This window comes from Uloborus diversus, chromosome 2, assembly GCF_026930045.1.
Source record: "Uloborus diversus isolate 005 chromosome 2, Udiv.v.3.1, whole genome shotgun sequence".
Lineage (NCBI taxonomy): Eukaryota > Metazoa > Arthropoda > Arachnida > Araneae > Uloboridae > Uloborus > Uloborus diversus.
This window is the reverse complement of record NC_072732.1, coordinates 19,647,139-19,669,549: the sequence shown is the minus strand read 5'-3', so window position 1 is coordinate 19,669,549 and position 22,411 is coordinate 19,647,139. Positions and strand designations below refer to the sequence as shown.

General features: G+C 35.7%; 1 protein-coding gene across 1 annotated transcript in view; it reads left to right on the top strand.

The window, feature by feature from the left end:
* The window catches only part of LOC129235097 (uncharacterized), a 45,588-nt gene extending 23,696 nt beyond the window's left edge, over positions 1 to 21,892 (top strand). Inside the window, exons 4-9 of the mRNA XM_054868776.1 lie at positions 3,566 to 3,964; positions 4,472 to 4,611; positions 5,512 to 5,693; positions 8,102 to 10,128; positions 13,782 to 13,919; positions 21,815 to 21,892. Of these exons, the coding sequence (XP_054724751.1) occupies positions 3,566 to 3,964; positions 4,472 to 4,611; positions 5,512 to 5,693; positions 8,102 to 10,128; positions 13,782 to 13,919; positions 21,815 to 21,892 (2,964 nt within the window). The remainder of the gene's footprint in view (positions 1 to 3,565; positions 3,965 to 4,471; positions 4,612 to 5,511; positions 5,694 to 8,101; positions 10,129 to 13,781; positions 13,920 to 21,814) is intronic.
* The last annotated feature ends 519 nt before the right edge of the window (positions 21,893 to 22,411 follow it).

Genomic DNA, 22,411 nt, shown 5'->3' with positions numbered 1-22,411 from the left:
ATTTCACCCTACATTGTGAAATTTTTTCTTTTCTATTTAAAATTGGAAAATGTGATTCAGCTGACAAGCGCTACTTCGCAAGCATGAAAGTATCCACCTCTAATAAAATAGCTGTTCTGAAATTGTCCCCCTTGATGTTCTATCGAATATATAAATTCCATGAATGTTGAGAATTGAAAATATTTGTCATCGCGTACAGTCGTTTTTCAAAAATCTGAGTGAAAGACACCTGTTTTAGCAATTACGGGTTTCATTGATTTCAAAAGATTTGACGGTAAAGATTTCGACGTAGTTTCAGAATTTTACTCATAAGACAGAGTTTCCACGGCAATAATCTGTCATCTCTGTTAAACATTTGTTTTACTGTCCCAAAATCCCGGTCGCAAAGGACATACAAATGTCCTCTCAGAGGAAGGTCCCGAGCAGTCTTGTTAAACTTCTTCAGTTTCATTTCCAGAAAAAGTCTCAGAACAGTTTTGATCTTACTTTAACCAACGTATATCTCACTGAAAACGTATAGTTTTTTTTTTTTTTTCCAGTTCTTAGGGTGATGTTAAAAAATCTATGAGAAAATTAAATTTCATTAAGATACCTTTCTACTTGATTTCCACCCTGGCCCGTGATTTCGAATTTTTCTAGTGAAAGGGGAGAGGGAGGATAACGGGCATATAACCAATGCAAATTTCATAGGATTGCTATAAAAAGCACTTCCACTTGTATATATAAAAAAAAATTCAAAGTCGGGGGCCATTCCGCCTAATCCCCTAAATTACTGACTTGTCGCTAAGGTAATAATATGCTAGAGTGAAGGAGTTATTTGTTTTTACTTCATTACGCCAAAAAATACAAACCGCCTATTCTCTTGCCATATTCACATAGCGCCTCACTATTCTTTCATTCGCCTTTAGAACAGTTTAGTTTTACTTCCATACCAATTTTTTGTCTGAATCCTTGCGTTACATCTTGATCCTTTGCTTTACATCTTGAGTATTATTATTAATCAGATTAAACGAGAAAGAGAAATCCGTTGCAGCAGCCTTTCGCATGTTTACGTTCTTAATAGTATACAGAAAAACGTATGTTTTTCTGAAAACTCGTAATTTTCTGGAATTAATCTGATGCTTACGAATTAAGACAGGAGAAAACGTTTGGAATTTTTGAAGGAACTTACTTTGAAAGGCAATTAATATTCTTTCGCAACTTTTATGCTGAAAAGCATCGACGTACATTTAAATTTTTCGTACCAATTGAACTAGCGAATTTTGGGCCGGCGATATTTTGGACCGGCGACATTTTGGACTGGCGACATTTTGAACCGGCGATATTTTGGACTGGCGACATTTTGGGCCGGCGACATTGTGGACTGGCGACATTTTGGACTGGCGACATTTTGGGACGGCGACATTTTGGGACGGCGACATTTTGGACCGGCGACATTTTGGGACGGCGACATTTTGGACTGGCGACATTTTGGACTGGCGACATTTTGGACCGGCGACATTTTGGGACGGCGACATTTTGGACCAGCGACATTTTGGGACGGCGACATTTTGGGACGGCGACATTTTGGCCGCGACATTTTGGCCCGCGACATTTTGGCCGCGACATTTTGGGCGTATACCTCTTGGTACGCATCCCTCACGTAAGTCGGGACTTGACTGTATACTGTAAAAAAAGAAATTGCTGGCAATTGCCATAGATATCTTAAGTGTACATTTTAATGTCATGACACCCATTCTAAATATTAGTCATTAATTTAGTTTGGATTTGTCTAGTTCAAAAAGGAATTCAATTGACAAAATGGTCTTTTGTTACCATACATTTTAAGCTTACTTTTATGTGAGTTACCAGTGAAGTGATATAGAGAGGAATTTTTCATGAGGAGAAAGACAATGGGAAAGAAAGGACAAGATCCAGTTTTTAAGTTAAATAAAATGGAGGAAGTTGTTAGGCAAAATTTCTGCACAGACAGCAAAATCAGAAGTCCTTGTTTTGACCTTTACAAATCCCAAGCTAATCTTGAAATTAAGAAAAAATGCTATTTCAATAGGGTTGTATGCACTTGGACTAGTTTGCCGGAAGCAGCTGTCACTTGCAATGGGGAGAGTAGCTTTAAAAGGGCTCTTAATCATCATTGAAGATTGATGAATTGACCAGAATGAGCTTAGCTGGGCCCAGAGCATGTTGCTGATCGTCACTTTAGTACAGTCAAACCTTGATATCTCGAACCTCCTTATCTCGAAACCCTTGATGTCTCGAAACAAAAATTTTCCCCAGCATTTTCTATAAAAACTCCTATGTATTTTCCATAGTTATCTCGCAATTTATTTTTCAAAACCCTTGATATGTCGAAATTTTTTGCACAGAAGCAAGTTTCAATTGTCGTTTTGCTTCGGCAATTTTTGTAGTAAAACCAGTTCCAGGGACAATTGCTTAACGTTTTTCATCCCTTTTCTTGGAAATTTTGTGAATAGAAAATTGGGGCAAGTTAATAGGGGAGTGTTGGCATGAAGGGGGTGCAGTGTTTTCCCCAGAATTTAGAATCTTTGTGCATTTTTCTCGAACATGTTGCCCACTTTGAGGAAAGGGGTTCGATTTTTCGTCTGTCAGTTTTCAAGCGAAAATGGAAAATGCGTTCCTCGTTTTCTTCATTCAGCTTTTTTAACTCCTACAAAATGGCTGCTGAGAACTTTTTGAATGCGACGTTACTGGTTGAAGATAAAACTAGAATTTTTAAACTTTTAGGTGAAAAAAACCAAGTTGAAATTTTTGTACATTTCAGAATCTCATCCTGTTAACTTTCGACAATTAGAAAATTTCAAATCTAGTGAAATATTGAAGACTACTTTATTGATCGTAATTCAATGTGGTCCAGTAGTACATATATAAATGCATATAGCGTATGTGTGTGTAAATGTGAGAGTTAGTAGTGTAATTTTTTGAAAACCTTGTTAACTCGAAACCTCGATATCTCAAAATTTTTCCCCGTCCCGAGAGATTCGGGATATCAAGGTTGTACTGCAAGGGCGGATACAAGGGAGGGGCGATGGGGGCGATCGCCCCCTCCTTGAGCCGAGAAACTAGTACTTTCTTCAAGTATATTTTCAATATTAAAGTTCCAAAAACGCAATTTTACATAATCTTCGTTGATGTTAGAAGAAAGGGAGCTAGCTATTCCCCGGAATTCTTCCGGAATCGAAGTTTTTGAAAACGCAATCGTAGCCCATCTCTTATTCCTCTGGGGATAGGGACTAGAACTTTCAATAGGATTTTTTTTGAAATTGAAGTTTTAAAATCTCATTTTTAGACGATCTTAGGTGATAATTAGGGATAGGTTTAAAGGCTCACCCTGAATATGTTTTAAAAGAAACACAATTATAGGACACCTTTATTTACATAAGGGTAAGCGATGGGGTTCAGTACACTCCTTTGAAAGTTTTAAGAGATTGAAGTTCCAAAGAGTGAACAGTAAAAAACAATCGCCCCTTCCTTGAACATTTTCTGGATCCGCCCTTGTTGTACTGTTATTTGTATCCCATAAGTAGTTCTCCATTTCTTCCCGTAGGTAAACAACTCGGATGAAGACGATGACGAGGATTGCCAAGATGATGGCACCGATTCCAGCCAAGCAGTCCCGCCAAAGAGGGTGAAGATCTTCGAAGGCGGTTTCAAGTCTAACGAGGATTACACGTATGTGCGGGGGAGGGGGAGGGGTAAGTATGTGTGTGAGGAGTGTGGCATCCGCTGCAAGAAGCCCAGCATGCTAAAAAAGCACATCAGGACTCATACTGATTTGCGACCCTACAAGTGCAAGCACTGCTCCTTCGCTTTCAAGACCAAGGGGAATCTCACCAAGCATATGAAATCAAAAGCTCACCACAAGAAATGTACAGAGCTCGGCATTGTCCCCGTTCCTACCACTACTGACGATTCACAGATTGATGAAGAAGCGTTAGCTAAACAGGTGAGATCTTACGCTGTCTTGTAGTTGGGGCAAACCTGACCTGGCAGGATTGTGAAGGTTACGCAGACCTTAATCACTGCATTAGGACTTTGCCAAGCTAGGTTTACCCTAATTATTTGGTTGTCGACTGCTCAGGAAGGTGTGGACTCTGCACATCTGCATCCTTTGAGCAACATTTTATGTGTCATTCTGTGGAAAAGTTAAACGACTCTGTTCTTTCTTGTTCTGAGTAATTTTTAAGCAAAAAAAAACCCTTACAGAACTATTTGCTGATAATCGGAAGTTTACTGCATATCCACCATGTTTTGGAATTGTTACTTCCACTCTGTGATCCATTTAATTAGAAGACTCTTCTATAAAAGAAGTGCAGCAAAAGTCTTGCATATTCATTCCATGAAAATCTCAACTTTTAACTATACATTGTCTTTTATCTTTATATGGTTTATATTATTATTATTATTTTCTTCATTTGTTATATATCTATATATATATAATTTTTTTGTACAGGAACGGATTGAGAAGAAAAAACCTCAATTTTCTGATGGTGAAGATGCTGATGATGACGACGACGATGATGATTCTGATGAAAGTGATGATGAATGTGAAAGTGATACTAGTAGTATGATTATATCAAATCAGAAGTCCAGGTATTATTATATCCCAAATATTGCATGAGAGTAACTTCTGTAACGTAATAAATAACTCTTTATTGTACAAAACAATGCCCTCCTCTCTACTTTTTATGTAGGTTCAAAACTAGCTGTCATTAGTTGTATTTTGCACTGAAAATTTTCAGTTTGTCAAAATAATCATATTGTTATATTCAGTCATCATTTTTGAATCCTTACTTACATTAAAAATTTTAGTTTAACAACTGTATTTCAAATCTAACTTTATATATTACATTTCTATACATATTATTTTTGTTGGTAAGATTCAAAGCTGCCTTTTCAAATAAATTTCTTACTTTTTAAAAAACAATCACAGACTTTGGAGTTGCTTGCTATTTTCTTTTCTGTATTTCTCTCTTATAGTCTGTCTTTTAATTTGTCTAGTTCTAGTTTTCATACTACTATAATTTGTTGAACTTCTGATTGTTATTCTGGTGAACTTACTAATAGACAAAGTACTTGAAACAGCTAATAACCTTTCTTTTATTTTATTGAGCAGAGCACTAATGAAAATTCACCCCTGAGTGGGACTGATATTTTGAAATATAGTCAACAGTGGTGGCTTTGTTGTATACAGGTTGAATTTTCCCACTTTTCAAATGTTAGTTTGTATCCTTCTTGAAGCTTGACAACAGAGATTAGGGTTAAACCTTTCATTCAGTGCAGTTCTTCATCTATTTAAACAACAACAACAAAAGAAAGTTATCAAGCTTGATTTAAAAAAATGGCAACAATCTGTGACAGACTGTAATGTTAAAAAAATGTTTATAAGTAAGATTAAAAGCTTCAAGCTCAAAATTGAAATGTAAATGAAATGTTTGAGAGACAACTTCCCCCTTTTTCTAAATATAAATTCATTTTTCTCTCTTGCCCTAGAATGCTGACAAACGGTCACAGCAAAAAATCTGAATCCCACGAGAAGCCGTGTGCCGACAGCTTCGACGACAGCACCCGAGGCAACGACTCTGTGTCACAACACTCTGTGGAGCAAGAGGCTGCGAGAAGTTTACTTCATTTGTCGGCAATCGGAGAACCTAGTCAGTGGTCCAATAGCACTGGTACATTTTTTTCTGTAATCTTTCTTTCAACACTGTGATTTTAATTTAATAATAATTACCTCTTTTCTGTCTTTCACATGAAGAAATATATTTCATTAGGGAAAAGATAGGAAGTAAATATCAATGCAGGAATTGTATTTCAATTTTTATGTTGGGTCATCACGTCCTTAAGTGTGTCATTCATAATATTTTATTCTAGGCTCATTTTTTAGCTCTCTCTTACGAGGTTATTTTCAGTTAATTAACAATGTAAATATTGTATCAGCGGTGAAAGTTTTCAGCCCTTTGACAGGTTGCAGTTTTCAAAAAAATTTTTTAACCGGTGTGAGATGGAACAAAGTATAAGTTAAAAAGTAATTAATAATCTGACTGAATTAAATTTGGCGAAAATTCAGATAGTTGAGTATTTTTATTCAGTATATACGATTATGATAGAGAAACACTGTTCATTATTTAACGATAAAAAATAAATTATTCTTGACAAAAGTGAGACAATTAGTTATAGTTTTATTTCTTCAAGAAATCATTACAGATGATTAGTGTACTCACTACTTACGTTTTCTATTTTGGAACACTTTTTGTCGAAAATGGGTGTTTAATTTTTAATTATAAAGCTCTATATTCAATCCTCTTTTTTCTTGAAAATTAAATTTGTTACATGCCCGTTTTGATTTAGAAATTTTTTGTCGTGAGGCTTTTTGCAACTTTCACCCCTCTATTGTGTAGAAGGCAAACCTATTATTTGAAATTTTTTCGAGGGGCGTACAAGGGTACATGCTCAATGCATGTTCTTTCGAAAACCAACAAATACCACTCCCATTCATATATAAATCACGGTTGGGTTTTGGACTGTCCGAAACTGGTTTAGGACAGGACAGGTAGTTTTTACTGTCCAAAAGTGTCCGAAGCTGTCTTAAGCTGTCCAAAAGTATGCTAAAGCTAAAGGGGCGTAATCTAATCAATTGATATTTACTGCAACATTCTAAATGCGAGTTTTAATTATATATATATATATATATATATATATATATATAGATGCAAAAAAAAGCTTAATTTTTTTAATGGCTTTTATAAACAAGTTTTACATGATGTTTGAATGAAAATTATTTTTTAAATCACAGATTACAAAACAAGAAATTGATGATTAAACACTTATATTTTCAAACTTGTGCTATTCTTTTTTTTTTGGTTCATATATTTAATATAATATATTTTGTAGCTACGAAAAAATGTAATTTATTGCATTTAAGTCAATTATTGCACTATATTTTGAACACTTTCTTTTTGCACACATGCATAAATGTCGAAAAATTTGGTTTAGGGAAAAAAAAAAAAAACTCATGCATACAAAATGAAATTTTTAATGAAGAAATCAATTTCTACGTAACCAGATTAAAATCAGCTGTATAAATAAGTTACAAATATATTTATACTTGAATGTTAACATTAAAAAAAAAAAAAAAGAAGAAGAAGAAACTAATTTTGACATGTTTTGTTTTTGAGATTTTCTCACAAAATATAGTTCTTGAAAAAATAGTTTTGGATACTTTCGGGCAGTTTTAGACACAAGGGTTTTTAGCAGGATGGTAAAAACCTTGTTAACTCTGCTTTCATTTGCACGCGTGTATAAATATAGAAAAATTTGGTTACTATTATCAAAAAAAAAAGTGTAGAAATTGAAATTTTAATCAAGAATTCAGTTTCTATGTAACTAAGTTAAAATCATCTGCATAAGTAAGTTGAATGTTCACACGGAATAAATGTTCAATATAAAACATTACTCTGATACATCGTATTCTGTTTTTTTATTCTCATAAAATTTCATTTTATTCTCAAAAAATACAATTTTTCTAAAAATATATTTTTGAACACTTCTGGATAGTTTTGAACAGGACGGTAAAAACCAGGGTTTTTATCGTAGTCCAAAACCCTGCCAACGCTGATGTAAATCCATTAATTTTTCAAAGCTGGAAAGGGGGGGGGGTGTCAATTGTCTGCTCTTGACTCCTAAAGGACGGGCCTGATAGGATGTGCTGCAGTCTCGCAGAAAGAAGTAAGACCAACCGACTGACCGACCTGCATAGGTTACTTTAACCTGTTCAATGGAAAATTGAAATGTTTCACCTTTTTGGCTAATTTTTTAAATCACGGCAAAGTGGCATACTTAAGCTCAAGAACTTCGAATTACTTTTTGGTCTTTTCTTTTATATGTTACTAAACTAAAATCATCATGTCCTTTTGTATGTAATGATTTGAAAAATGAAATTTTGGAAAATCATACTACTCACTAGCTAGATAACTTTTTATTTGTCTAGATTGCTGATACTTTCTTAGTCATTATTTAATAGTTTACTTTTTAACAGTGAGTAAATTACTAAACTTATTATTATTATTTTTTATCATTTAAGGTGATGTGACAGATGTAACCTCCTCTGGTGAAACAGAAATTGGATCTTTGTCATCACGTCAGGACCAGCCTCTTCTTTCTCCTCTGCAATATGCACCACTAACAATGTCTCCAACACTTTCACCCTCTATGCGTTCAAAGTTAGTTTCTGATCAGTGGCTATCTACAGAAAGTCTTGGACACAGGCCAAGATCTTATTCCGCTGACATACCTATGGGTGGAGGGAAAGAACTCCTGTCTAAATATCGACTGACCAAAGAAATTACTTCTGGAGCTTCCATGAAAATGGACGAATCTTTGGAATTTGGCAACAGGGAACAGTATGGAAGGCGATATTCTATTTCTGTGGCAAGGGAAGCTCGTAAACCACGTATCCTAAATCCACCAGAATGGGATGGCCTCGGTTTTCCATCTTCAAGCTCCCATAAGTGGCCCAATGCGGAAAATTTGGACCAGCCTATGGATTTAAGTATATCCCGAGATCTTGGCAAATGTAAATCTTTGTACGGTTTAAGGCTACCTTCAAAGATTCAATATGAAACAGCTGCTGTTGTTGATGAAGACACTCCACCAGTTGATATTGGTTCAGCCCTGGTAACTTTAGATCCCTGCTTGGCTGAGCCCTTTCAGATGAAAACTCTTCCTGCTTTGTCACCACAAATGCTAGTAGACTATGATACGACTGTAGATGGTAACTCTGAAAACCCTTTGATTCCTGCAATGGAAGATCAATCATCATATGAGTCTGGAAACGCTTCAAGATCAATGTACTTTGTACAAGATTCCGTTGCTTCAGAGCAGACTTTAGGTCGAAAAGAAGCTGATGTTTCTGAAGATCCACCTAGTCCTGATATAGATTATCCTGTATCTCCACCATCATTGGAGGATCATTCTTACTTCTTCTCGCAGGAGGGTATAAGACAAAGTATAACTGCCCCAGAAGACAATCCCTCAGCCCGCTTTCATGCCGAATTCATAGTTCCAAGTGCATCTTCCAACATGGAGGAGGGTAAATGCGTTTGTCGAATATGCAACAAAATTTTTGCCAAATCCAGTCACCTCAGATTGCACGTGAACATACACTATTTCGAAAGACCCTTCCGCTGTGATAATTGTGCTGTGTCTTTCCGTACTAAAGGTCACCTTCAGAAGCACAAGCGTTCCGTAAGTCACTATAACAAAGTCAACATGAACTTGACTTTCGGTACTCCAACTGTTGACAATCCCAGGCCATTCAAGTGTGCAGATTGCAAGATTGCTTTCCGTATCCACGGCCACCTGGCGAAGCATTTGCGGTCGAAGATGCACATCATGAAGCTGGAGTGTCTGGGGAAGTTACCGTTTGGAATGTATGCCGAAATGGAACGTTCTGGAGTAAGCTTGAACGAGATTGACACGACGGATTGTAACAACTCTCTGGAAAGCCTTCAAGTCATGGCTCAAAAGCTGTACCAGAGAGACCCGCGGAGAATGAGGTGGCAAGGACCGGAACACATAGGTGTGGAAAGTGACTCTACAGTATCTGCAGCACTCAGTCCCCCTGGCATGGCCATCAGTGCGCCTGTTGCTGCAAATTTCAATCCCACTCTCAACACACTCAGTATTCCAACACCTGCCATAATAAGTTCAAAGCAAGTTACTGATTCTGGTGAAGTGAAACAAGAACCTCCAGAATCTGAAGCACTTCGTGTGCCTGCCATTTCGCACTCGGAAGAAAAAACAGTGGTCTCGCCAACGTTGAAAAATGTTCCCTCTTACGTGAATTCAGATGTTCAACATCGAATAGAAGGACAAGAGACCGAGTCCTCTGTGTCTTTGCATCGTTCGGGTACATGCCATATATGTGGTCGGCTCTTCAAAAGTGCGAAATTTCTTCAAGTTCACTTGTACTGTGATCATCCGACTTGGAACCCTTCATCTGTTGGTGAGGTTGCTCCAACTAGCAGTTCAACTCAGAGTACCACGCCAATGCAATTTGTTTGTGATCTCTGTGGGAAGCAGTTCACAAATCAAAAACTGATGCAACAAGTAAGATCTTTTCACAATATATTTATGCATAAACATTTAAAATAATGTAAAATATTTGCAGCTGATTAAATAAATTCAAGTGAAACATAGTAATTATTATGAATTATTGTAAAATACAGTTTTAACCCTTTACTCCTCAAAATATTTCCTGTGAGGAAAAATATTTACATGCACATAGAGTTAAAAAATAATGTATTTAACGTATATAAGACGGATTTTTGTTTAAAATTTTTTTTTTGTGTTTTCAAAACAATTTTGTGATTTGGTGATTGAAATAATATCTTGTGTTTGTATCTACAACTTAAATGTAAAGCAGCTACAGTGAAACTTCATTAAATAGTCGACCGGTTAAGTGGTCACTCCGTTTAAGTGGTCGTTTTTCATTTGGTCCCGACAAGGTCTCATTCACAGTAATGTAAAATGATCCTCCTTTACTGGTCACCAAATTTCATTTTACTCGGTTAACTAGTCACTCAAAAAATTCCTTTTCTAAAATTCCTTTTCCTTATCGGATCTTAGAAAATAGTTGAAAGGCTGTTTGATAGTCATTTTTCCTTGAAATCTCAATCCTCGGTTCTGGTCATTCAAATCACCTTGGTTCTTGCTGTGACTCTGCCGAGTGCCGAGAATATGAATCAAATTCTTTCCAGCAAGACAGACAAAATCTAATACTTGGAGAAAGTTAGTCAGTATTTAACATCCGTTCAAGGAGCTACAACACAGGATTTAACACTAGAAAGACGGAAGGGCCTGTGTGGCCCCTCGCGTAGTTTGTTGTTTAATAACTCGGATAATATCAAACGGAACTTAATGGAATTTTCTGACTTTTCATTATATGACACTATTTGAATGCTTGTTTAATCATTTAATAATTCGCCTCATAGTACTGTTACTATTGATCCTTATACCTAGAAAGACGGGAGGGGCCACAGTGGCCCCTAAGCATTTTGACAATTAAAAAATTCATTTTTTTCCTTTCTCCAAATTGTTGTAGCATAAAAAATGCCATTCACTCTAGTTTAACCTGTAACTTCCTCTTTATGCAGCCGATTGGATATCCAAATGCTATAAACAGTACCGACTGCTTACCATCCTAACGGTGGATATTGCTCTCAGAAAGGAAAACTAATTCAACCATTTGCCCAGTATAGAGAGAAAAACTAAAAATAATTAAGTACTATTTAGTCATGAAAGAAGGTGTATCAGGCATGTGGACTCCCTCAGGAAGAATTTTTAAAAGAATTCACTCCAAAAATGGGTAGGAGCCACACTGGCCCTTTCAGTCTTTCTAGGTATACATAAAATGTCAGTCATTCTAGTGTTAAAGCTTGATGTATGTTAGAAGAGATGATTATTTTCCGTAAGCAACAACTTCATCAATCAACATTGAAAGATTATATTAATGTACCGTAACTACATTAAAATAAGTTGTTGTTATTAAGTAATGTATAAGTAAGAGAAAATAAAAAAGTAACTATCATTAGTATTTTTCCCCCTTTTTAAAATTTCCACTAATTTATAGAAATTGATTAGATAAGTTATTGTTTTTCTCAGAGCTCTACTACTATTCATTGATATTTGTAAGGCTTTTTTTTTCTTCCTTAATTTCCCGCTCCACATAAGTAGTCACTGCGCATAAGTGGTCAAAAATTTTTGGTCCCTTGACTGACGACTTAACCAGGTTTTACTGTATATTGTACCAATGAAGTATCATATTGGTCAACAAAGTGATAACGCTCCTATAGGGAAATAAAGATGAAATTTGATGTGACCTCAGAGTCACATTGGGCAGTAAAAGTTTATTTATAAAGTTAAAAAAAAAGTAATAGTAGATTTTATTGAAAATAACCTTATAAACTTGTGTTCAATTCAATGACTTGTTTCTGAGTGTGATTTTTTTTTTCTGTGCAAGTCAAATCACTATTACCAGATAAACAATTTCTTTTTACTCTGATTGCCTGAGAAATAATTATGCCAAATATACATTTTACTGTGACATGAATTCCACTTCTGTGAACTAGTGATTGAAAAATTAAGTTTGTGTTTTTTAATTAACTTATTTAGAAAAAAACACTACCTTTCCTCAGCAACCAGCCTCATAGTCGTGGGATTTGACAAGATTCCGCTGCCAACAACCACCTTCTTCCATGGCCACTGAACTCTCCGGGCCTATCTCCAAGCGATTTTTTATGTTGTTACATCGAAAATCAAGAGTTCGTGCCCCGAGGGGCAACGAGTTTTGCAAGATTTGCACCAGAAGATCACATTTGCATTTTCTAAGATTGATTGTGTCATGTTACAGAGAGTGAAACAAAAATTAGGCTTAAGACTTGATATCTGCCGCAATACGAAAGGTCAATTTATCGAACATTTCAAAAACAAAACTTACAGTTCCACTCTCCCGCAAAGTTAGCATTGTTGCTGTATTGGTAATACATTAATTTCAAGTACCTGGACGACCGAGCCTCGCTCGGTTTTAAAAGAACTATTTTTTGTCAACTCGTGTTTAAGGTTTAATACTTTTCCAAATATACTTGAAAAGCTTCACGTTAACGAAATATTAAGCACTCGACCTTCTTATAACATTAAAATACCAAACAAAGAAGATTCTGAATGTAATTAAATCAACATTTTGCTTTAAACTATCTGTTACATTTGTTTCCACTATACAATTTTCTTGTAAGTAATTAAAATATTTTGACCTTGGAGAAAGTTTTGCCATGGTGAAATCGATTTTTAACCGAATACTTCCTTTCATACTATGATGCGTTTCACGATTTTATCCCAATCGAGATTTTCTTTTTGAATAAGTACTTTTAGTTTAGTTGGTCAGAAAATGCTACATACAGCATGGTATCCATCCAAACTGATGATCCACAAACCATTGCAACAAATGATAACAACTGTCTTAACAAAACATAAACAGTCTCAAGACATACGTTTCTTCGAAATAAAATTTAGATGCGCGCTTTAAAAAACATGTTGCACTTTTTGAAGTGTAAAAAGAAAATAAATAAATAAAATAAAATAGGACGGTCAAGCAATAGTTTCACTTAAAAAAGAAAAAAGCCTTACATAATGCTTTTGAATTTGTTTTCAGCCAAGTGTGTTTGAAATTAGCCAAAGTGGCCAATATATGCCAAGCCTGGCAACCCTAAGCAAGATTAAAATTTTAAAGCTAGAAGAGACAAACTTTCATTGTTATGGTTGCAAATCGTCTGCCTGATGCATCAATTCAGTTTACTTCAAGGCTTAACTTAATTAGACTTTATATTAAAAACTGTTTTTTGTAAAAAAAAATCGCGTTTTCACTGAAAAAACACTGATGTAGATGAACTTAGAATGCAAAGCTATAATTAAATCCAAAATTTCATCCAAATCGTTAGAGCCGTTTTCGAGATACGAAATATATAAATACCCACAAGAATTGCTCGTTTAAAGATATAAGATAAGGCTTTCAAACCCCGGAGGGGAATTTCGATATGTATGTACATGATGGGGACAGACTAGGGAAAAATTCCAATTCTTTGAAGAATGCCGCAAGTAAAAAAAGTTTGAGAACCCCTGAACTAGAGTAATTCAAAACTCTAGCCACTGAAATGATAGTTTTTGGGTATGTGTTCTAAAAAATTGTTTTTGTTTTTTAATTTCAGCATGTCTTGACCCATGCTCAGCCTCGGCCATTCGTATGTGAGATCTGTGATGCTGGTTTCACTTCATCTTCTTCTCTCATTTCACATCAATCAACTCATCAAGCCAGTTCATCCAGTTCTTCGATAGCAAAAGCAAGAGTAGTGCAATTAAAATAAAAGGTTTGTAAGTATTTAAATTACATAACACAATGCTAATGTGACCAGACGTCCCGCTTTTTGTCTTACTGTCCCGCTGTGGGAATGTCCCGCTTTGTCGAAAAAGTCCCGCTTTTTTTTGTTTAAATTCCGTCGCACAATAAATATACCATACAATCTAGATTTTTTAAACGCTTTTTCGATTTTTTGCTGTCGGTAAACGTCAGAACGCCATGTAAAATATGTTATTCTTTAATGTTTAATACGCTGTACTACCTCCACCATGATTTGAATTGAAGAGGAGGAACTGTTAAGCGTCAGGTGTTGACCGCGAACGGGGGAAAATAAATTCTTTTCATTCATTGCATTTTTCTGTTACGTAAAATATTAAGCCTGTGGAAGAAAAAAAACTACTCTACCCCCCCCCCCCCTGTCATGTATCCTGATTTTTAGCTTGAAAAATCTGGTCACATAACACAATGCACAAGTAAAACTTTGTTTTTCAGCTTTATTCAACAGAGGACAAATGGCTGTATTATGAATTTTCCCTGAAATGTAGTCGACTCTCGATAACTAGCAGCCTTGTAACTTGAATATTTCTTTGTTTTAGAAGTTTTTACTGGGTACCAAACTCTTGAGGAGGCTGTGGGAACTTCACATAACTTGAAGCTTTTAGCCAGTCCCTTGCAGGCCCATCATTTCAAATTTTTCTGGAAAGGGGGGGGGGGGTCGAAGGTATACTCAACACATATTCTATCGAAAAACAGCAAAAACTGCACCCACATACAAGGAAATATATTGTTGATTTCCCAAAGCCAAGAGGGGGGGTCAATTGCCCCCTCCTGACTCCCTTAAATGATGGGATTGTTGGAGTTATCGAGAGTTTACCATAGTTGGTAAATGCTGATTTTCTTGATAAAACTTAGCTGGTTGCCACCTGGTAATTTTTAGTTTTTTTTTAAAAAATCAACTTTGTTCATACCTTGTGCCGTTAACCGTTATCCTTATATGCTTAATTTATAACAACCAAACGTCAATAAAATGTACAGCATATATTTTGATAAGAAGATAAGGTCACATTCATTTAATGTAGTGTGTTCTGTTTTGTAAATTGGAATGATTTAAAATTTGAACATTTAAAACTTTTGATGCAAAAGAAAACCTAGTGCATCAGTACAGGTAACTAAATATGATTGAAATATCTAATTTTCACGAATTATAAACAAAAAATTCCAGCATTGTTATAATTCGCAATTCAAATAAACTATAGAAGGAGCTGCAGTCTCTGGCTATTGGCTGCTGAAAGAGGCAAAACAAAGCCATTCCCCCTTACACTTGTCCATTGAGATATCTGCCTTATCCCTGCAAAGTTGAAATGTTTTACCTCTTCGGCTAATTTCTTAAATCACTATATGGTTGTGTATCCAAGCTCCAGAACTGTTAATGAAAGTCAAAATATAACAACTTTAAAGCACACTAGAAATTGCAGTCTGGTGACAATGGGGTCGTTTCCAAAATTTTAAAAGTATTTTTTTGTGAAAGAGCATGCTTTAACCCTTTCAGGGGCAGTGGTCGCGCTGTGAAACCACTAATTTATAAAAAAAAAATTTCTTCTGTTTTTTCCGAATTTTTTGAATCAAAATCGCTTGAGTCCTCTTCTTTTAAGCTCAATGAACAACATTAGATGGCAGAATAATAAAAAAATATTTTTTTCGTAGGCTCAATTTCTTGTTCAAATCATCAAATTTTCAATTTTTTGTTTACCCCAAAAATTGGAATTTGTTTCAGATTTTAAAATTTTTAATTTTCGCTGAAAGAGTGAATCATTTTTCTTCATTTTACCTGAGGTAGTCAATCATATTGTTCGAAAAGATTCAAATTCATTTTTACATGCACAAACATGTTTTTGTCCTTCCCCAAGTGGGGTGTGTGAACAAATGGGGACATCACCCCCAGCGAAAAAAATTCTGGAAAAAATTTTTTAAACTAAAAAATCTATGTCTAGATGATCAAATAAACCCACTTTTGGTGTTTTTTCTTAAGATTTCTCAAAAATTAATGACGCGCTCCTGAAAGGGTTAAAACATAGAATCTGACCATTTTTTAGATAATTTCTTTAAGTTTAATATTTTAAAAAAATTTCTTAAATCGGTGCTCTTTCATCGTTTAAGGCTTCTGCGGATGACATCACAAATGATGAAATGCCATTCACGGTCCAAAATATTTAATTCGCATCTTTACTCACGTGTTTTGGCAACGATATGGTTGATAGCAAGCGTAGAGCGCAATTGTAATTTGCTGCTTGATTATCATAACCTGAAAACGTGGTAGAAAGATGCGGCAAAGCGCATCATTTGTGACGTCATCAAGACCACCCCTTGTTTGAAGCATCGGACATTTTTAAAAAATTAAATAAAAAATAACTGTTGGAAGAATGAAAGTCCATGTTTCGTTTCCAAAAATTTAAAAGTAATTTTTTCTGAAAGTGAATGCTTAAAAACATAAGATTTGACCATGTTTTAGTAAATTTGTTTACGTTTGATATTTTTAAAAAATTACTTAAATCGTTGCGCTTTCATTGTTTACATTTCTTGCCGATGACATCTCAAATGATGAAATGCCATTCAGTGTTGCCATTCACAGTGCAAAATACTAAATTCGCATCTTTACTCACGTGTATTGGCAACAATATTGTTGATAGCAAGCGTTGAGCGCAATTTTAATTCGCTCATTGATTATCATAGCGTGGAAACGCGGAAAAAAGATGCATCAAAATGCATCATTTGTGACGTCATTAAGACCATGCCTTGTTTGAAGAATCGGACAATTAAAAAAATTAATTAAAATATAACTGTTGGGAAAATAAAAGTATTTTCCGAGTCCATGTTATTATTATTTTTTGCTTATTCTACCACTTTCAGTGACAAAAAGTACTACTTTTGACTGAAGGAAACAACCCCATTGGATAAAATTGAATGTCTTTTTTTTTTTGCTGAGTTCTTGGCAACATCTTCTAAGAAATAAAATTGCTACTTAAATAATGATTTTTGTATAGTAAGATGTAAAATTTAATATAACTTTTTTGACTTAAACATGCATATAAATTTTCATGAATATTGGAAGCAATTTTTTTGAGATGCATATTATTGAAAAATAAATCACTGTTAACGCATTTATTTTTGTGAGCCGTAAATTTCACGGAAATGAAAATATCAGTAATTTCGGAAGCTGAAATTTTTGTGAATGCTATATGAATCACAAAAATATTTCTCAAGGCTTAAACTTTCACTAGTATGACAGGCTCGCGAAAATACCGAAAACTAAAGCCTCATGAAAATAAATGCTATTACAGTACATGAATACCGAAAATTCAAAAGGCTTCTTAACAGAAATAGTATTAGGAAGGCTATTGATCTTCTCACTGTGGGAGATTCATAACATTCCTATTAAGTGTTTGCTAAATTTTGCTTCAGCTATGGGCAGGGCCGGCTCTAGTAGTTTTGCCACCCTAAGCGACAGTAACAAGTGACCCCACCCCCATTGAATAGTATATAAATAAATACAAATACAAATACAAAAGCGACGACCAGCAACAGGCTCTGGGCCCAGCTAGACTGGTCCTAGTCAATTTACAATCCCCAGTGAAGATCAATGACCCTCTTAAAACTATCTACTCCCTTGCTAATAATTTTTCCTAATATCCATGTTAGCCTGAGATTTAAATAGCTTAAAACAATGACCCCTTGTCCTGTTTTCAGTGCTAAACTTCAGCCCCGTAACATCTTTCATTTTAATAAATTTAAACAACTGAATCATGTCCCTTCGGTCTCTTCTTTGCTCAAGACTGTACATTTTTAACCTTCTAAGCCTGGAATCATAGTCTAAGTGAGAAAGTCCATTTATTAGCCTTGTAGCTCGCCTTTGAACCCTTTCCAATACATTAATGTCTTTCTTAAGATAAGGAGACCAAAACTGAACAGCATACTCCAAATGAGGTCTTACCAAACTTCTATGTAAGGGCAGAAGAACTTCTTTAGATTTGTTTGAAATAGATCTATTGATAAACCCAAGCATCTTATTGGCCTTGTTACTAGCTGTGCTGCACTGTTGATTAAACTTTAAATCCTGACTTAGTAAGAGGCCCAGATCAGTAACTTTGTCTGCCTGACTAATGACTGAACCTTGCAAATAATAACTTGTACACTTATTTCCATGCCCTAAATGTAGCACTTGACATTTCCCAACATTAACAGCCATACCCCATTTATCAGCCCACTCTGAAATACGATCTAGATCCTCTTGCAGCTGATTTGCTTGTTCTTCATTTTCTACAGTCCCCATAACTTTGACATCATCAGCAAAACAATTCATGTTCCCAGAAATATTTTTGTGAATATCGTTCATAAAGACAATGAACAAAACAGGCCCTAACACTGATCCTCGAGGAACCCCGCTTAAGACCTCACTCCAATTAGAATAATTTCCCCTTACAACTACCCTTTGTTTCCTTCCGGTCAGCCAGTTTTTTACCCAAATGAAAGTTTTCCCTCCTATTCCTATATCAGCTAATTTGCTAAGTAGAGCAACATGCGGTACCTTATCGAAAGCTTTTTGAAAATCAATGTACTCACAGTGCATTGCAGTAATAGCAAAGTGCTTAAAATTAAAGTGAGTTTTATTTAAATTCCAAAATGGGTTTTGCATATCCAAGCACTGATACTCACTTTAAATTATCTTTTTTAGCATTAAAGTAGTGCATCTAATGGCACTGAAACAGATATCAGTGTTTTCAAAAGATATTTAAATCACGCAATTTGCCGCCTCTAAAATTAAATTAAACTTTCTAGTTAAATTCACTACTATGTCTTGCAAATCGCAGCACTGGTACACACTATAAATTAACTTATTTTTAGCATTGAAGCTAAGAATCTTATACCAGCTGAAACAGGTATTCATACTTAAAAAAAATTTGTTTTAACTTCGAAATTTGCCACTCCAAAAATCTGCTGCCCTAGGCGGCCACCTACCCCCAAGAACCGGGCCTGGCTACGAGTATGCTTTAAGACTTCTGTTTGTGGACTTGTACAATAGACCTCTGGTCGCAGAGTGCTTGGTTTGGTTGAGTTCCCCTTTCTTTCATTTCATTTCATACACTATATTCCAATGCTGTTAGGTTAATTTGCCAATAGTTAGCTTGATTTACAATCCAGGTCACAACTTCAAGTTAAGGTACTTCAATAGGTTTTATTATATTTGTTTTATATTTACAGTAAAAGTAAACTAGTATGTTGTGGCCATCATGAAACTTTCTTCTACATCTTTCTTATAATTCCGATCCCTCCCCATGCTTGACAAGGAAGCAATATTCTCAAGAAACAAAATTACACGCGCCAAAACTTGACGACTATCCCAATTCCCAATTTATCTCAAAAGCAAAGCAAAGAATGAAAATTGAAAATTATTTCAAAAGCCTTGCTTAAAATAATTACAAAAATTTATTTGTTAACAAACACAAGATGGCAACAAGTTAAAAAGTTTAAATCATCACAATTTTCTGGTCATTTTCCAACAGTTAAAATCACGTGAAATACGCAGACGACAGTCTATCACGATTTATCTTTCTTATTGTTGCAATTATAAAGCTATTTTAATTCACAGAGAAAGAAAAAAACAGCCCCCCATGTAGCAATTGGCGCAAAAATTGAACCAATGCCTGTTTACATATGGATTCACATTTATTCCAAATTTTATCCACAACGTAGCATTAGTTCTAGAGATATAGCACTCACAATGGAAAAAAAAAGAATGATTGCGCCACCCCCTTTTCAGCTGTTGACACAAAAATGGAATCAGCTCTTATACCCTCTAAGGGCTACTTGTCAATAAATTTTTGTTTGATTCCGTTCAATATTTCTTGAGATTCACAAAAATTCGGTCACACCAATTTGACCGAATCAGCACCTGTACCTGTTAGGGGCAACATATGGACCAATTTTGTTTGATTCCGCCATTTACTTCCTGGGGAACAGCAGGCACGCAAAACTCAAGAACATCTCTTTGCTCCACCTCCCTTGGAGGAATTTGTGCCAAAAACCAATGGGCACAAGTTCACATAGGGACACACATGTGTACCGAATTTGGTTCAATTTCATGCGGTAGTTTTTACTGTAGAGCGGCCACAAAAAACTGGTCACACACATACATGACACACACACACAGACAGACAGACATTTTCCAAAAATGGTCGAAATGGACTCAGCACCCCTCAAAACGTTCAAATCCCTCAAAATTCAAAAATTTGCACGAATCCAATACTTTCTTCTATATATTAGATATAGAAGAAAGTAAAAAACAATGAAGTTTGGTGTATTTACTTATATTAAAAGAGAACTTTTGAAAAGCAAATGTTGTTGAATGTATATATGTCCTTCAAATTATCTTTTGAAAAACTTTTGTATTTATTAATCACTAGAGAAATTACTGGATTAATTTTCTTAAAATTTAAATAACTATTTGTCTGAACTTTTTAAAATTTCCTACATTGAATTATTTACATTTTTGCAAAACTGCCCGATTCTTACATTGAATTACTTTTATCATTTTTATAATGTGTTTTTCCCCTATGTTCTTAGATTTTTTTGAGCAATCACGATTGCTTATTGCTTTCATTTGACTGTTTTTGATGTCCTATCATTTTATTTTCCCACCGCCACCCTCCGCACCATCACCGTGGACAGGCGGGCTCCTCACGATGCTGCTCCTATAGTGAAAAACATCTCCAGGTTGCATCCATGTCCTACACACACGCGCACACATACCCAACTACACACACGCATGCACACACATACAAACACATACACACACATACACCTATACACACATACACCTACACACACAAACACACATGCATACATACACACACATAACACAAACACACACGCATACATACACACACATACACACAACTACCCACACATTCATACCTACACAAACACATACACCTACACACACATACACCTACACACACAAACACATACACACACAAACACACACGCATACATACATACACACACATAACACAAACACACACGCATACATACACACATACACACAACTACCCACACATTCATGCCTACACAAACACATACACCTACACACACATACACCTACACACACATACACCTACACACACATACACCTACACACACAAACACATACACACACAAACACACACGCATACATACACACACATAACACAAACACACACGCATACACACACACACATACACACAACTACCCACACATTCATGCCTACACAAACACATACACCTACACACACAAACACCTACACACACAAACACATACACACACAAACACATACACACACAAACACACACGCATACATACACACACATAACACAAACACACACGCATACATACACACATACACACAACTACCCACACATTCATGCCTACACAAACACATACACACACATACACCTATACACACAAACACACACGCATGCATACACACACATACACACGACTACCCACATATTCATGCCTGCACACAGACACAAACACATATGCCGACATAGACATACGCATACATACAACACACATACACACAACTACCCACACATTCCTACCTGCACACAGACACAAACACATATGCCTACACACACATACAAATACCCCCCCCCCCCCACACACACACATACACATACCCCCCACACTTATACCAGCACACAGACACAAACACACATACCCCGTACACACAAACACCCCCCCCACACACACACAAACACACATGCCTACGTACACACATTCGTGATTGCGAAAAACATAATTTGAATTCAGGATGTCAAAATTCAAATTAATTTTTTTTTTCTTTTCAGGGGAAAGATAACCGCTGGGAGTTCCAATTTTGGACTATCACTCCGTGGTCTGATTTGGGTGAGAGACTGCACATCTAGATAGGACAATCGGACCTTGCGATAAAAACGTGTCAAATTGTTTAAACTGTTGCAAGTCCAATCTGCATCGCCAAAGTTATAAACCTATTGTTGGATGTTGTTATGGCTGATGCCAAAAGTAGAACGCACAATTTTAATCGTTTTTCTGGACAAGTTCTACTACTGAGTTTTTATGTTTTTCTTAAACCCTGTCATAGTTTAAATTCCAAGTTGAATTTTTAACTCGTCTCTTTTTTGGGAGATTATACATGTACATTTCAGATAGACTCACTGTTATCCATACAACTGCTTGAGCAAATTTTATACTTTTATGAGAGTAGACTTCTCGGTGTTGAGTTACATTTTAAAGATGAATGGCTGTGTTTGTGTGAATGGGTGCTTCAAAAGTTTCGTACTGCCTAAGGACTTAAAGTGGCGATTTCAGAACCACTTCTCTACATAGTATAAAATGAAGTTCCCAAAAAAGCGTCTGTGTGTTTGAACTCGCAAAACTCGAGAACTACCCGGCCGATTGCGCTG